At 37.2% G+C, this 16,261-nt stretch overlaps 1 protein-coding gene across 1 annotated transcript; it reads right to left on the bottom strand.

Annotated features, from left to right (window-relative positions):
* Window positions 1-1,401: 1,401 nt before the first annotated feature.
* Window positions 1,402-15,910, bottom strand: LOC144452923 (uncharacterized). The gene is made up of 7 exons (XM_078144135.1): window positions 15,882-15,910; window positions 7,290-7,580; window positions 6,624-6,890; window positions 5,419-5,539; window positions 4,508-4,603; window positions 4,107-4,202; window positions 1,402-3,606 (listed from the first exon to the last, which is right to left on the bottom strand). Exons 2-7 carry the CDS (start codon window positions 7,519-7,521, stop codon window positions 3,486-3,488), a joined length of 933 nt encoding a protein of 310 aa, XP_078000261.1. The 5' UTR covers window positions 7,522-7,580; window positions 15,882-15,910; the 3' UTR covers window positions 1,402-3,485.
* Window positions 15,911-16,261: the final 351 nt, after the last annotated feature.

The following is a 16,261-nucleotide window of genomic DNA, read 5'->3' as shown; positions in this document are numbered from 1 at the left end:
AGTCTCTTTTAAGGACAGTGCGCCGCCAACAGTGGTTAAGAGTAAAATATCTGAACCCACCCAACACAAATCTGGGACAGATATAAACCAACCTTCAAGTTTAATTGATCCTACAGTAAAACAGTACGGACAAGTTAAAGGCCATAGTACTTTTTCAGAACAAGGGGCAAGATCTAAACTTAATTTAGATAAAGACTTTAATCCTTCATTTCCTGCAATGGGCAGCAGAGTATACTCCGGGGATAGTCATAATTCAAGTAAATCTGGCTATTATCAGAACCCAGGAAGGGCGGGCCCCCGTAGAAGTAGACATAGGAATAGTGGGAAGTATGGGCAATCTGGAGGGGATTGGAAAAGCAAACCTATAAAAACAGAACAAATGTCCCCACCGTCTGTGTATACACAGCAACAATCATTTGCATATCAAGGCCAACCCAACTGGCAAAACCAACAGTTTCAACCAGACCCTTGGGCACAACCCTTCAGTAACCTGGGGCAACCACAGACATTACCCTATCAGACCCAACCTACTTGGAGTGGAGGGGATATGTCTAGCCAGAGAGCTACTTATGATAAAATGTTGTCTTTCTATAAGGATTACCCTACTATCAACACTCTCAATATGTTATATTGCCTACCTGTACATAATTGTTAAATATTAAACTTGTAAATATCATCACTGTTGCTAGGAAACATGAAAAAGCCTGGACAAATAAAAAATGAATGTCACTATAACTTTCGATTCGTTGTCAACTGTCCTCACTATTTCATACATGAAAAAACAACGTGAAAATTCTGTTTTGCTCAGCTTGTGTTTTTTTAGGTACAATTAAATACCCCAGGTAGAGAAAGGATAATGTCCCGAAACAAGGAATCGTTCAGTCCTCCTTAGCTCTTTAAATAAACCAAGTAAAATCCTGTTTTGCCCAACTTGCAGTTTTTTATGTACAAATAAATACCCTGGTAGAGAGAGGATTAATGTCATCTTGTCGTCATACGTGCTGACGGTACGTATGGTTAGTGCCGTTAGTTCGTTCATGTGTCATTTCCAATAAGTGTTAACGTTGAATACCGTTTGTAGAGATTATGGCTTCCCAACGATATCGTAAACTGAATACTTTGGGACCTCCAAAATTGTTTTCGCCTACAATACCCGAAATGTGTTCTGCAAACTTCAGAACCATGTATGGCATTTCTCTGACCACCATATTACCATGGTAATTCTCCAGAGTAGAGTCCCATTAGACAGAAGGTGACCTGGAGTATAAGTGATGGGTGGACAGACTGGAAGGAGCATACTTGAGGTAAGTCGGGAAGGCTTGTAACTCTAAACAAAGCAGACTGTTCGAGTTTTCTGATTTTTGCGGAAAAAATGTCTTTTTAATTATCAAAATATCTGTCTGTACAATAAAATCTACACAAGTGCAAATGCTGATATTATGTTATTATGTCCTGATATTGTTATAGAAATATAAATACTGTCTCTGTCATCAAGTACTACCAAACTATAGTGACTATAGAGTTTAAATTAGGCGCTCACGATGTTTTCACGTCTCTCACACTTTTGATACAAATTTCATAAAACAAAATACAGGCATCTGATAGCACGCACGCAAATAAAATTATACATTTTATCTCACTGTGAACACAAATCAACATGACTGTCAGATGAAACAAGGAAGATTTAAACACAATACTGATTATTTGTGTTCACGTGCACAGTGACATAAAATGCAACATCGTGTGCATGCGCGCTATCAGTAACTGTATTTTGTATGTGGAATTGTAGCAAAAACGTTGTGTGAAATGTAAAAGAACATTGTGCCGCTTATTGAAACTCTATAGTCACTCTGGTTTGGTAGTAATAATCATCCCTGTTGTGCATCTCTACAACTATCTTTAAATTTAGAAAAATTCCAGGAAATCATTTACATTTATTCGAGATAATAATTTCTGCTGTTCCTGTCATAAACTACAGCTAAAACAGGAAGCGCTCGCCAGAAGGCTATATGAAATATAAACACTTACGATCGACTATCTTGCAGGTTGTTGTTGTTGTTGTTTTACTTGACAGAAAACAAACATTTTTTTGTGTATTAATGTAAAGAAAACTCTTCTATCACAATCCTGCTGTGTTAAGCAATAAAAAGTGCTCTTAATCTGCAAGTAAAAAACAAATATCTCAACTTGCCAAATGATAAACCGTGCTCATCAAATGCATATATTATACAATGACAAATTCTTCCTGTTTTAGCTGTAAAAGATTTGTCGTTGGGTACACTGCGCTCCTTTGAAATCTCTTTACAAACTTGTGTTTCAACAAGAGCGCCACCAATGGTGAATATTTCAGCATATGCCTGTCATGACGTAATAAAAAGTATTTAAAATCCCCCCCCCAGAAAAATTGTATTGTTTTATTTTTACATTTTATTCAATTGCATATCTTGATTGTTCACCCTTGCTTAGCTTGTCTACTTTTTCGTGACCTTTGACATCATGATATTTACATTTCATAAAATACAAACAGTACTTCCGGTACATGTAACCGACAGGAAGTGTACAAGAAAAGTGTACCAATGGGAGCTGAGCTTTATAATCTACAAAATTACAAATACAGCAAATTAAAAGTCTAACATCTACGCAAAGAAAACAGCGTGCTTACTTTGAAATACATGATTCTCCAAAAATAAACATAAATAACGAACATGTGTTCAAAAATATCAACAAATTATTTACTTCTCACAGAGATGTTTGTCGTTCATTAAAAATCAGATAATGCGACTGCTAACCCAACTGCTTCTTTTTTTCAAAATATTCGAAAGACGTTTTATCAAACTTATACATAAATTATTTCGTATCTATGTGCATACAACGTTCAGGGATAATAACGCTTTATACAAACCTCATGAAATTGTTTTACATCGGATCAGAAGTACGTGTAAATAGTCGTCTGCCCCAAGTACAATTGTAGTCTAGATTGTGGTACGCATAATCCATTTTATCAGTAATTTGACACAGTGAACACTGAATTTCAACATATTCCTAAGTTCAGAAGTGAAACGTTAGGCCTGTGCAATATATATGTGTTTATTAAACAATAACAGACTCTGGGCGTTAAAGCTAGAAACAGGGGCCCGGTCATGTGACAAATTTATACTTAAATATACAAGCGCATTGTGGGGGCGCTGTGTCAAACGACGTTCCACGAATACAGGCTGGCTAAAGTACTCCATATCTTTGTTTCACTACAAAACTAAAAAAAGAAAATGCGACTCACATTTTTTATGGAACTGAAAAACATCAATGAATCGGAAAGTTTTATGAGTGTCATTAAGGTATCTACAGTAAGAATTCAGAATTATATAAATTTTCTTTATATGTTGCTACATTTGATGATGCAAACAAAGAAATTTCGTTTACGAATTATAATGCCTGTTTCATTTGGAGGGACAAGTTTGGAATATCGCCAAGCTTTTTGGTACAAGTTAGCTGATTGGTCGTTGCAGTGTTTCCAGTGTTTTATCGTTTGGTTTGTCCCAAGCTGATATGTCAGTGCGGTAATGTAAATAGTATAAACGACCATCCTTGGATGTCTGTCTTTCCCAGCTGAAATATAAAAAAGAGAGAGGAAGAATGATTTACAGCACAACATTCATCCACTCACGCATGCGCGCCACGATGTCCAACACTACGCAAGCCTAGTCACTGTCAGTAACTAACCATGTAGCTAGCTCTGAAGCTCAAACAAAATTTGTCCTCTAGCAGAAATTTCAATGATTTTTGTGAGAGTTTTGCCTCTGACGTCATGCACATACTACCAAATCAGAGAGAGACTATAGATTATTCTTTTGTACTTGAACATTTCTAGAGCTGTGAAATGACAACTAAATTTGAATCCTAATCATATGTGGGTATGCACCCTTGAGTGTAAGATACGTCGTGTCGCTCCGCCCTCACCGGCCTGCTCTATTCGTGAACGGGGTTGACCGATGTGTGAGGGCGCACCATCACGGCTTACATAACAGGCTACTAGTATAAATACGCCAGTTTTTCCATTAGACAAAATGTTCAGATTTTGTTGTATTGTATAGCAACATATGTCTTACCCTGCTGGTAGTACTTCTGGTTTTTCCCACGTAATAAACCCTGTCCTGCAGTCTAAATAGTACGGAAAACCACTGCCATCGTTACGCTCCTCCCAACTGTTTTAGAAAACAGAAAAAAAATTCAAGTAAACATACCGATAGTCAGAAAAATTAACATCCACATCGTGTTAGCTTTGCTGTAAAGAGGACAGTGGTGGGCAATGATTTACATCACAGCAAACTACATTCGAGTTGTGTTAGTGTTGCCGTAAAGGGGAGTGATTTACGACAATGGTTTGCATCTCTTTCAGAACAATTGACATTCACATGTACTCACGGTGAGCATTTGCAATATTTTATAAGTGTGTGATTTGAACATTACACTTCAAAATTTAGCATTGTTTGGTTTTCTTTTTACTCACCCTTTGGGAAGTACCACTGGTTTCTCCCAAGTTTCTTCACTCGTGTCTCGATGTTCATAATATGGAAATCCATAACAATTCCGCCTTTTCAACCACCTGTTAATGAAACGATCAATTTGGTAAACGTAAAACTAATGATTATGAGAAATGTTAGACTGTAAAGTGCATCATGTCACTCCGCCCTCACCGGCCTCCTGGTTGATGGATGCGTGAGGGCGCCCCATCACAGCGACGATTTTCTCATACTTCCAAACCAGTGACTATAGAGTTCCAGTTAGGTGGCACGGTGTTTTTTTACGTCTAACAAAACGGTTTTTTACTACGAATTACACAAAATACAGGCATCGATAACGCGCATGAACACTAAATGCTACATTTTATCTCATCATGAACAAAAATACAGTTTTGTGTTAGAATCTTCCTTGTTTCATCTGACAGTGATGTTGATTTGTATTCACAGTAAGATAAAATGTATCACTTCATGTGCTTGCACGTTATCAGTTTCTGTATTTTGTTTTGTGAATTGTAGCAAAAAACATTGTGCTAGACGTTAAGAACACCATGCTGCCTAATTGAAACTCTATAGTCACTCTGGTTTGGTTGTAAGACTGCTCTGATTTTGTTCCAAAACTATGCAGTGGGCCAATATTATAGGGGACTGTGTTTTTTATATTTGCTAAACAGCTACGTCAATAGTTTGTGCGCTATAACTTGTGTAAGCTATATCGATACTTTGCAGTGATTATGCCTAGCTGGAAAGGGCCAGACAAAAAACACATATGTAAAAGTACACTAATTTAAACAAGAAACTATAGTGCATAGCTCTGAACTCTGTCCTTTCAAATCTCCATGCAATCTGGGCTATATATTGCTGTTGCTGTCGTTGGTGGCGCTGCAAATAGGAAACTTACTCTGGTTGCACGGTTTCATCTTCCAGGGTGGCATTTTGTTCAGTAGTCCTGTCGTAAATGAGTCTTGGGTCTAGGATAACCTTTGAACCTCTCCTTGACCTTTCACCGTCTGGCACGTAAGCTGAAAGTGATAGAGAAAGGTTACTGTATTTAACTTAGGGGTTGCATTAGTATTGAACATTTGTTGAATATTAAGGAATTTGTTGAGTATTAGTGTGTTTACCAAACTAAAGTGTGTCTCAGCACAAGATTCTGCATTATCAAAACCTTATGAATTAGTGTGTAGTTTACACAAATGGATATGTAAATATTTTCTTCAGAAAGTAACCAGAGATGCTGTTCGACCCAAAGAGTGTGCCTGTACCATGGTTCCATATCACTTCAAGTATGAAGAGGTACGGAATGAAAGAGTCGTCGTTGAGGGCACTCTTATTTTTCAACCCATTCTGTCTGTCTCATTTCGGATATGATTACATACAGACTAAAATAGATGTCGTTGATTGCACTCTAACCAGTGAACGTTTGGCGAGTGATACACTTGATTGATAACAACGATTCCTCATTTCAATTATTTTTTATTTATGCCTAGGAGGCCAAGAAACGTCACCAGTCCTGCATCGTTCGATCTCTATACAAGGGTTATGAAATTGGCAGATCTGGCTTTTAAAAGGCCCGCTGTACACAGGGGTGATGATATATGGTTGGCCTAGCTCAGCATTATGTGGGCATTGTTTCAAGGAGTTTGTAGCTCCTTACTTTCTTTGTTGTTCCCAATGTCAAATCCCAGTGTGCAGGAAACCCCTTTTAAGCCAGATCTGCTAATTGTTAAAACTGTATCTAAGATGGGTCACACAAAGTAGGATTTGTGAAAATGATTTTTCCTGGCCACCTAAGCATAAAAAATACTAAATGATAGGTATGACAATATCAGCATTGCACCCCCCCCCTTCACTTCAACGAATGTACTGACAAATCATACGATACTGTAGTTGTTGTTGTTGTTGTTGTTGTTGTTGTTGTTGTTGTGTCAGAGGAAATGTATCGACTGAAACCATCCCAGTAAATTTCAATGTGTTTTGACTGCACTGCTGAAAATATTATTCTCGTACATGTGTATATTTTATTTAAATTCTCTGGGTATGTATAAAACGTACATCACAAAATAACACCTGTAAAGAAGGAAAGAAATGGCCATTGTTGCATACCTGACGGTGGGGGCGTCCTAGGAGGAGTTCGCGACCGTGGTACTGATGCCGTCATTGGTTGCTGTGGCTCATCTTCCTGCTTGCTGTCCTGATTGTCTGGCGCTTCTTCTGATATCACATCTTTTTCAGACTCTAATAGGGAGCCAAGAGACCCCTGGTGTCTGTTTTTCAATTTCTGAGTAAAAACAGCGATGTCATTTTCAACTGATTTTTGGTTTTCAACATCTTCATTCACTGACGCAGTGTCGTCTGCTTTGACCATAGAAGCTAAAATTCACGAGAAAAAAAAATAGATTTGTGATTTTGTTTATTTTGTGTCTCAGTCAGTCAGTCAGTCAGTCAGTCAGTCAGTCTGTCTGTCTGTGTCTGTCTGTGTGTGTGTCTCTCTCTCTGTGTTTGCCTATCGTTTTGTCTAGCTATCTGACTGTTTGCCTGCCCGTCTGCCTGCCCGTTTGTCAGTCAGTCTGTCCGTCCGTCCGTCTGTCCGCTTGTCTGTTTGTACTCTGTCTGTTTGTCTGTCTATTTGTCTATCTGCCTGCCTGCCTGTCTGCCTGTCTTCCTGTCTATATATCTGTCTGTCTGTCTACTTGTTGACTTGCTTGTATTTTAGCATTGTTTTGGTCATTAGAAATAAGATGCGAAGAAAAAACAGCATAATATAGGTACCTTGACTTTGTTTCCTTGCCAGACGTGGGGGCGCTGTTCTGGCTCTCCTTGGCAATAAATTGGAAGAACTAGATGATGGTCTTGAAGGAGCACATTGTCTTGAATTAACAACAGCTGCCGTGAAAGGTCGACGACTTATCAAAGGTGCACTATTAGTAAAATTCTCTAAAGACGCGTTGCTAGGATACGCGTTGTAACGACGCGATGAGAGTTGATGGATTGGTGATGACATTGTAATGAGTTGATGACGTCACTCTGACGTCAGCTGCCAATCATTCGATTGATAAGGATCTGAAAAAGAATAATATAATGTATTAAACATGATTTTTTTAGATCTCTCGTTGCACTCCATTTGGTAATATTTAATCCCCTTTTCCTTGCGAAGCAGTGGTCTTTCCGAACATGTACACTTTATTGCGTGGAATGTTTATCTTCAAATAAGAAATTGAAATGTAATTTCCTGTTACAATATTTCCTTATGTCGTACAAACAAAACAATAAATGACAAGCTATAAATGTTTAGAGAACGTAAACCAGACAAATAAACCAACGGATATTAAAAGCAAAGAAGTATTTAAAAAAATAAACTGAATAGAACTTATCACTGTAACAAAGTCTCAAGGAAATAAAATCTAAAATAATTACAATATGTCGTTTTCCTGTTTTAACATTGTATTTGTAAAATTGTACGTTTAGTCTCGGATCATATATTTTTATCTAAAAGGTTTTAATCGACGAATTCTCTAAATGCAATTTGACATATGTAACCTTAATACGTCTAATACGTCTGGGAATACATACAATACTTCGTTCTGTTCCATGGGAAAAAACACTTTGTGCTGGATGTTGTCGCTATACAAATCGTTTGATTTTTGTAAACGGTTAATACATAATATGTGGATGGCATTGTATGATGGTGTATGAGTAAGTCGCGTCAGGCTCGACTGCTCTTGAGGAAAGTCCAGTACAGTCTATTGCACAATACCGTGCAGTTTTTCTGTTTGATACAACCACGCAAAAACCAACAACAAACTCCATGCAGACATTTGGGCGCCAATGTTTTTCTTAGTATCAAATATCCAATGAAGGGCGCGTAAAATGTCCTTTGCGATGTTCATTTGATGTCTGTATGGTGGCATGTGTAGTTCATTTCACTTATACAAAATGTAGCAACTACCTGAACCAGACATGCATTCATGGGAAAAAAAGACCAGGAAAAAATAAAATAAAAAATCTACCTACCCCACCTATTCTAAGAATAGAGCGTGATCAGAACCACACAACTATTTTTGGCCTAATTTCACACGGAATAAAAGAAAGTGACAACGTTAACCATGTAGATATTCAATTTGTTTCTCGACTCTATCATGTATAATTCTAATCTCACGTTCTGAATGTCGATAAATTCCAACCACTTTATTGGCAGACCCTAAATATGGCATTCATGAATAACACATAACATGCGATGACGTAATTTATTATGTGTATACTAAAATGTTGAGGAAACTGATATTATGTTATCAACTTGCTAGACTTCACTGCCACTGAATGTATGCATCGACACTGACGTTCACACTGGTGTAGTTTAAATATGGGTTTTAAGTATTTTTACTTGAGCTAAATAGGTTACAAACTCAGCCTGTGTCACCTTACTTTTGTCAGATTTCGGCGAGACTCGATCGCGAAAACGTAATAAAAATGTTGCATGTACATTCTACAATATGCGGATTGGTTTATTTGTTTACGTTGATAGCAAAAATCTCTATCTTTTCTTAAGCATAGTAAGACGAAGCGTAGACGTTGGTAACAACGACACCCCCTTCATTTCTGTCTTACAAATCAAACAACATATACGTATTAATTTCTCTCCTTACATCACCCCCAAAAGGACTCTGGTGGTATCACTACCCAGTTAAGTTTAGGTTTTTTTGACGTGATCAACTTGGCTGAATGCCATACACGCAACTTGAAAACAAATATACCACCTGTGTTACAGCGACTTTAACCACATTGATCTTCTACATTTATATCTGAAAAACCAATATTATTGAATGCTAAAAAATTAAAGATGTTAGCGAATCATTGTGTTTGTTTTGACCTCCAGGAGGGCGAATCAATAATCCAATAATGCCAGACTAAACGACCAGACGACAGCTATACAATGTGTCGAAAATCATAAACCCTGAAACAAAACGTCGTCTGGCTCTACAAAATCTCACTCACGTTGCTACATTTTATCGTCCAGCTAGACAAATCTCATCAATATTTCCACATGTTATCGTCTGGCACGACAATAACTGAATTACAATTGTACATTTTAGTCAATTGACTGTCTCAAAAATATCAAAAAGAACGCGCCAACCAGGGACGTATAAATTTGGCGATGATCTCCTAAGATAATGTTAGCTCACGCAAAGAAAGTGTAACAATATTGGTAAAGATGTTTGTCATGCTGGACGATTGACGAAACGCTGTTGGTAAGATATTTGTCTAGCGAGACGATAAAATGTAGCAATGTGAATGAGATTTTGTCGAGTCAGGTGACGTTTTGTTGAGGAGTTTATGATTTCCTTCTAACTACAAGACTATCCAAAATCTAACCAAATCTCGACAACAGTTTAAACCTCAAAAATAAAGAGCGCCAAGCATCACAAATGCCCACCCCACCCCCACCCTCACTCCCATAGCTATGTGTGGGATCTAAAACGCATATGTATACCATTGCTAGTTCCATCTCGAATACAGTATGCCGACGTCGACTTTCAGCACAGAGAACAAGGATCATACATACACACATACATACATACATACATACATACATACACACACACACACATACATACATACATACATACATACATACACACATACACACATGCATGCATGCATGCATGCATACATACATACATACATACATACATCATGCATGCATACATACATGCATACATACATACATGCATACATGCATGCATACATACATACATACATCATGCATACATACATACATACATGCATACATACATACATCATGCATGCATACGTACGTACATACATACATACACACACACACACACACACACATACATACATACACACACACACATACATACGTACGTACACACACACACACATACATACATACATACATACATATGAACGAACATAAGTAAGCAAGCAAACAAACAAACAAATAAATAAACAGACCCCAAGGTTACTCAAAATATGCGTTTGTTTGCCTGATAAACAGGTTCATGGCTGTTACTCAATAAAGCTAGTATCAAATATTGAACATAAGCAAGTCGTTTCTTGAAATATTGAGAAACAACCTATAACAAACATAAGTTATAGCAACGGTGGCCTAGACACATTCTGGTTTATTGACCATGGTTAAATTTTAAGTACACGTGTTTAACACGTTTGTTACATTGTAACTTATCAAATGTACAAATAATACATGAAATAACATGTAAGTCGTTAAACTTGAAAGCATAATAAAACTAAAGTGACGTCATCAAGTGACGTCATCAAGTTAATCACTTTTGACTTTTATTTTTTAAAAATGTACGGTGACCCTTCATTGTTTCCAGATTTTAGCTGAGAATAGGTTTTATTTTTCATGACGAAAGTGACAGCATAATTTTAATATTTATAATTATATTGTGAGGTATATTCTATGTAAATATTTTTAGCTTATTACTGATAAGGTAAAGACACCCTAAGAACACTAAATCTAGTTTACTGAATACAACTAAGTTAGGGCGTCTCCTTGAGATTATTTATATGGCAGTGTTTGTGTCGTGTTACGTGTACAATTACGTCTATTAAATCAGTAGTCTGTATTCTTCAGGAGTCCTCTAACCATTGTTATCCCCGTCATATGAAATAAGATCCTTGAAATGTGAACTAAAAGACGGTGTTTTTTTAACCCCTGTACATAAAGACACTGTTAAATACAATGGCCACTATTCAGATATGTCGCACGGTGGTAATCAATGTGAGTATTACGTCGTCGCATGAACCTAGTTCTGCGAGATGATTGGAAAATGCCTCATTCTCGCAAGCCTGATTACATATTTCTGCTGACGAAACGGGTACGTTTTGGAAGGTGCCGTAAAGGGGTCAGTGGTTTACGACGATGAAAATTCTGTGACTAGCATAACGAGAGAAATATAAGAGTGTGCCGGGTTGTTGTTGTTGTTATTGTTGTCGTCGTCGTAGTAGTAGTAGTTGTTGTTGTTGTTGTTGTTTTATTTGATTCGTCGCATATTTACACCAATCTTTGTCGTTTGGAAGAAAACTTGTGTCTAATACCAGTTTGCTTGTTTTAATTTCGTTCACTTATTTTGATTTCCAAAACTTTTATATTGATATTTACGCACTGCCATTATTATTTATAAAATAGATTATTTATGGTAAGCATTATGATGTCGAGTACATTGTTCCACAAGGTACGTAAAATGAACGATAGTTACAAACAGTTACAGCAATTACAACAAAAGTGACTGAACTGCAACTTTGGAAGACACATGAAATGATTTTTTATATACATGTAAAACTGCAAAAATACTCGTGAAAACTGGACAACTTTAATTTTTAAATATTATTGATAGACGGCTATGTAGTGATAAGATGCAGAGTGGTTCTATGACATCGACCAGAGAATTTATAAGTCGTATTTAATCATTCGTAAATACCCGTCACTATGGTTTGTTTCCTTTTATGTAGATTTGAAAGGAGAATTGCCCTTGCGATTATCTTCAACATGTCTCCAAGAGTTCGGTAGTCAAGAACTGTGAAGCTAACCGTTTTGTGATCACTGTTATTAAATAGGATATACTATCTAATTAACGTGTATGAAGTCTACGTTTTCTACATTGTTCAACTAATGCGGTATGCGTTTTGTTCTGTAGGGATAATGAATCACTTTTTATTCCTGTTTTCCTTTGAGTTGCATTTTTTCGATTGTTTACCTCCAAGAAATGTCCTTGTAACAGGTTTTTAACAATTTCCATTTGAAAGAAATTTGGCCAAGAGAAGGAGCCGCCTCTGCACAATGAAAACAAAAAGCCCCCTAGTACTTAAGATACCTGCGATGTCTAAAAATCTTAAAGGCTTTGTCTGATCATGAATGCGAGAAGTTTAGAAATTCAAACTTGATGGGAATTATTGACAAATAAGGGGTACAGGGTATATTCAGTTAGGGAATCCATTGTTGTGTGTGGTACTAAACGTTACTCCACTTCATAGCCTGTTTATGTGTTTTGTTGGGTTGTCTGTCCCTCTAATGCCTTCGTTGTTTGTCCGTGCTTCTTTACTCGACAGACAACCTCTATTGTTTGAATTGACCTTTTATAGACAGATTCTTTGTCGGCTGGTTATGTCGCCCTGGTAACAACCTGAGATGAGAGGTTCATGAGAGATAGATGTCTGAAAATATCCACCGTGAAAATTCTAGACTCGGAGAAACACTTGACAACGTAAAGGTGCAATGACATCACAAATGTGGGTAACTGAATAAATGTGGGTAAATACATATACAATGACGTCATAAATTTGAGTAACCAAAATATGACGTCACCAGTTTGATCAAAATTATATTTTGTCATTAAAATTGCAACAGCATCACATGCTTGTGTATTTAAGAATAATATACTTTATAACATTTCAGGTTGGTGAACATTGCATCAGTTTAATCAGCAAATTTCACTTGCAAATAAGGAAAATGGTATAAAATTTAATTCTGAAGACTTCCTGGCAACTATTCTGAGATTTGTACCCCCGACATTTTGTTTCCGATATTAAAGTGGCACAAGCTGAGTTTATAAGCTTTTTACTCAAAAGAAAATACTTTCATAATAACCTTGATTAAATAATTTTTAAAATGATTTTAATCTTGATGCATGTCTTCTATAACATTACAATTGTCTTATGGCATGGTTAAAACAGTTGGTTACATAGTAGGGATTTCATGAACATTTTTGATACGTCTAATTAATTACGTCATCGGATTGTTTATAAATTATATCTTGATACCAGGTGTGAATTCAGTTAATTGCAAATGGTGGTTAAGTGTTCTTCAGTAAGTACAATACTGCGAGTACCTTATACATATACTTTAAAAAAACTACGCCAAAAAAAATATAAACTCAACTGGTGTCCCCTTAAGTAGTCTTTTTGCATGACACAATTGTACAACTTGATCACACCATGTTGCAGAATGTCGGCGTATAACCCATTTGATAAAAGATTCATTGATACTCAGATGAACCTTTTGAAGGCCTGAATTAGTTTTTGCGTAGTCTCACATATTTATGAAAAGTCAAGTACAGTTGTGAACATGTATGTACAACCTAAAACACCGCCTTGCTTTTCATAAATAGTTATAATTAGTAAGGACAAATTCACGTTTACATGTTGGACAAACAAAAGCAATAGGTTGTGAGTTCAACGGACCCTGAAGCAGTTATATTTAAAGTTAAAACTAGGATGTCACAACACCATTACGCGTTTTTAGACTGCCAGTTTCAAAGCTTCTAAGACTCGTGAGTAACTTCAGAAAAAGTTTAAAATGTCTTTGCGTTAGTATGTTCAGAGTCCTGTTGGATAAACCAGCCAGAAAACGTATTTTCGTAGTTCAGTTAACATATAACATGATGACAAATGTGCCTATTTAGAACTTTGATTTGAGGTCGACACGTCCGACTTCCAGAGGCATATTCTATCAACCGTACGGTAGAGAACCAATCAAGCAGAAAGAGGGTTGTCATCCACGGACGACTTTAGGACGACTGAACAATTCACCATAGTGCACCAGACAAACATTAATTGTAACTTTGACATAGCTTAGTTAAGTTACCATGGTAACAATAAACAATAGTATAGATGTGCTGTACAAACCAGGAATGTCACGTACCAACAACACGTACATCAACAGGTGACAATATCGGCAGCTTGGGGTCAAACTGGTAGGGGTCAAACCTCGGACGGTGTGACGGAGAACTGAATTACTCTATAGGGAGTGGTAACAGCAAGTTTAATAAACGGAAAGACTGCCTGCCATCTATTAATCAGATAAACCCCGACTGCCTTTGTGGGGTTGTATAATTTCTTCGAACGACAAAAGGTACCAAATTACAAAAAAAACATAGCCCTAATACAGATACCAAAAAGAGATAAATAACTGAGCTTGAAAGGGAGATAGAGTGAATTATTTTACACTAAACGGGGCTAAGCACCAAATTAGATACTAGTATATCCGTTGGGCAATGTTATCTATTTTTAGAGGTTCCTTTCATTATATTGCTTAGAGCAAAGAAAAGAAAAGAACAACATAGAACATAAAGATAATAATACACACAAATGAGAATAAACCGTCAGTGAAATAGCAACACTTTCAGTAATACAGTGCATAGCTAACACTAGGCCTATAGTCAAAATTTCACTAGTCTAGTTCCTATACGGTATCATTACGATTTACACCAGTTTAGTTAGAGACCACGTAGGTATCCCGACTACAATTTCACGAAATGTCTGTCCATGCATGATTCTAGGCTAGGGTTGGCAGGTGGGAGTTACTACATAGTACTTTGTTGATATCAGTGATATTTTAGTTTTGTATCCAGTTTAATTAGCACGCTGTTAATTTGTGCTTTCCGCTTTCTTTCATTCCCACGTCCGAATTGCGAATTGTCAATTGTCTGTGCTTAATCTCAGGCTGGTCTATTGTGAACGTATTTCTTTGTATACCGATAGTCATTGTAATACAGTTGAGTTATTAGTTTGTATGTCAATGTGTAGCCACAAATTCAAATTGTCAATTTTGGGATAAATAAAGCTATATATTGCATGTATTGATAGCAGTTTTCTGTCGATTGAGGCCATAGATAGTCTAGTTAACATATCTGACCATTATTTTCAGTAGTGGTCATAGCATGGTCAGAGTAAACGTACAGAGCCTATGTTTACAAGACTCCAGAGTTACTAACCAAACGACATGCGTATGTATGTACACGAAAGCTAACACCACATTTGGTTTAGGAGCTAAAGTTTGAACCCCTGTCAATGCGACCTAAGACTAAATCGGTTTGTATCTGGATCACATAAACACGTTGATAATGTTGCTATAGGCGTTCGTATCACCTACCACCATGATCGTACGTAACCTTTGCATAACGGTGGGATTAACTTGTCATTGCATCGAGTGTCCAGCTGAAGTATGCACCGTCTAAATTCCACCCTTCTCTGAATTCACCCTCACAGCCAAGCAATATATTTCACTGTGATGAAATCCTAGCCAGAGATTGTGTTGTCTAGCAGCCGTGCTTATTTTATCACAGTACGTCTTTTATCGATTTATATTTAAGTACATGTTAAGCCGTACACGGGTTCCTCGAGTTATGGTATAGGCCAACGCGTATATACATGTACGCTTCAATGGGCTGACAATCGAGCCATGTTTTAGGAGTTTTGAAGCCCTACAAGTTTAGAAGAATTTCCGTTATAAATATACTTGCTCTCGTATTGCCTTCTACCTCAACAGCGTGGTAATGCTGTTAAATATTTTTTAAAAATTGAAATCTTCACTCTACTTACCTTCAACGCCGTAAAACTGGAGCCGTCGATCTCGTTAATTGCAGTCCACGCTCACCACCCTAAACAATGGTCTTGAAACTTGTTATTAATGTAGCGTACTGGTACAATAACAGTGGTTAGACCGGTCCGTTAGTTACTGTTAAATTTAGTCCAAGCCAAAACATACTAGTGTAAACAGACAACTGCCGGTACGGTAATATAACAAGTTATTTCACACCGAGTTTAACCCAATTGTAACGTACCGATCGTGCTAGGGTCATGGTCGCCATGACGACAGGTCCGCACGAACACTCAACTCGAGTCCAAGGGGTGGTTCGCCATTGTCATGATAATTGTCGTTGTTATAAGAGGCAGTGAAGCGGTGGACGGCAAAGTTCGAA

This window comes from Glandiceps talaboti, chromosome 23 (assembly GCF_964340395.1).
Source record: "Glandiceps talaboti chromosome 23, keGlaTala1.1, whole genome shotgun sequence".
Classification (NCBI taxonomy): Eukaryota; Metazoa; Hemichordata; class Enteropneusta; family Spengelidae; genus Glandiceps; species Glandiceps talaboti.
This window is presented reverse-complemented; position numbering and strand designations above follow the sequence as displayed.

What these genes read in the sequence shown, in the direction of transcription:
- LOC144452923 (XM_078144135.1), bottom strand. Translation starts at nt 7,521, where the DNA reads ATGTCATCACCAATCCATCAACTCTCATCGCGTCGTTACAACGCGTAT. An exon ending in GGCAAGGAAACAAAGTCAAG is followed by an intron (nt 6,891 to 7,289) that starts GTACCTATATTA and finishes CGTGAATTTTAG; the next exon opens with CTTCTATGGTCAAAGCAGAC. An exon ending in CCAGAAGTACTACCAGCAGG is followed by an intron (nt 3,607 to 4,106) that starts GTAAGACATATG and finishes TTTATATTTCAG; the next exon opens with CTGGGAAAGACAGACATCCA.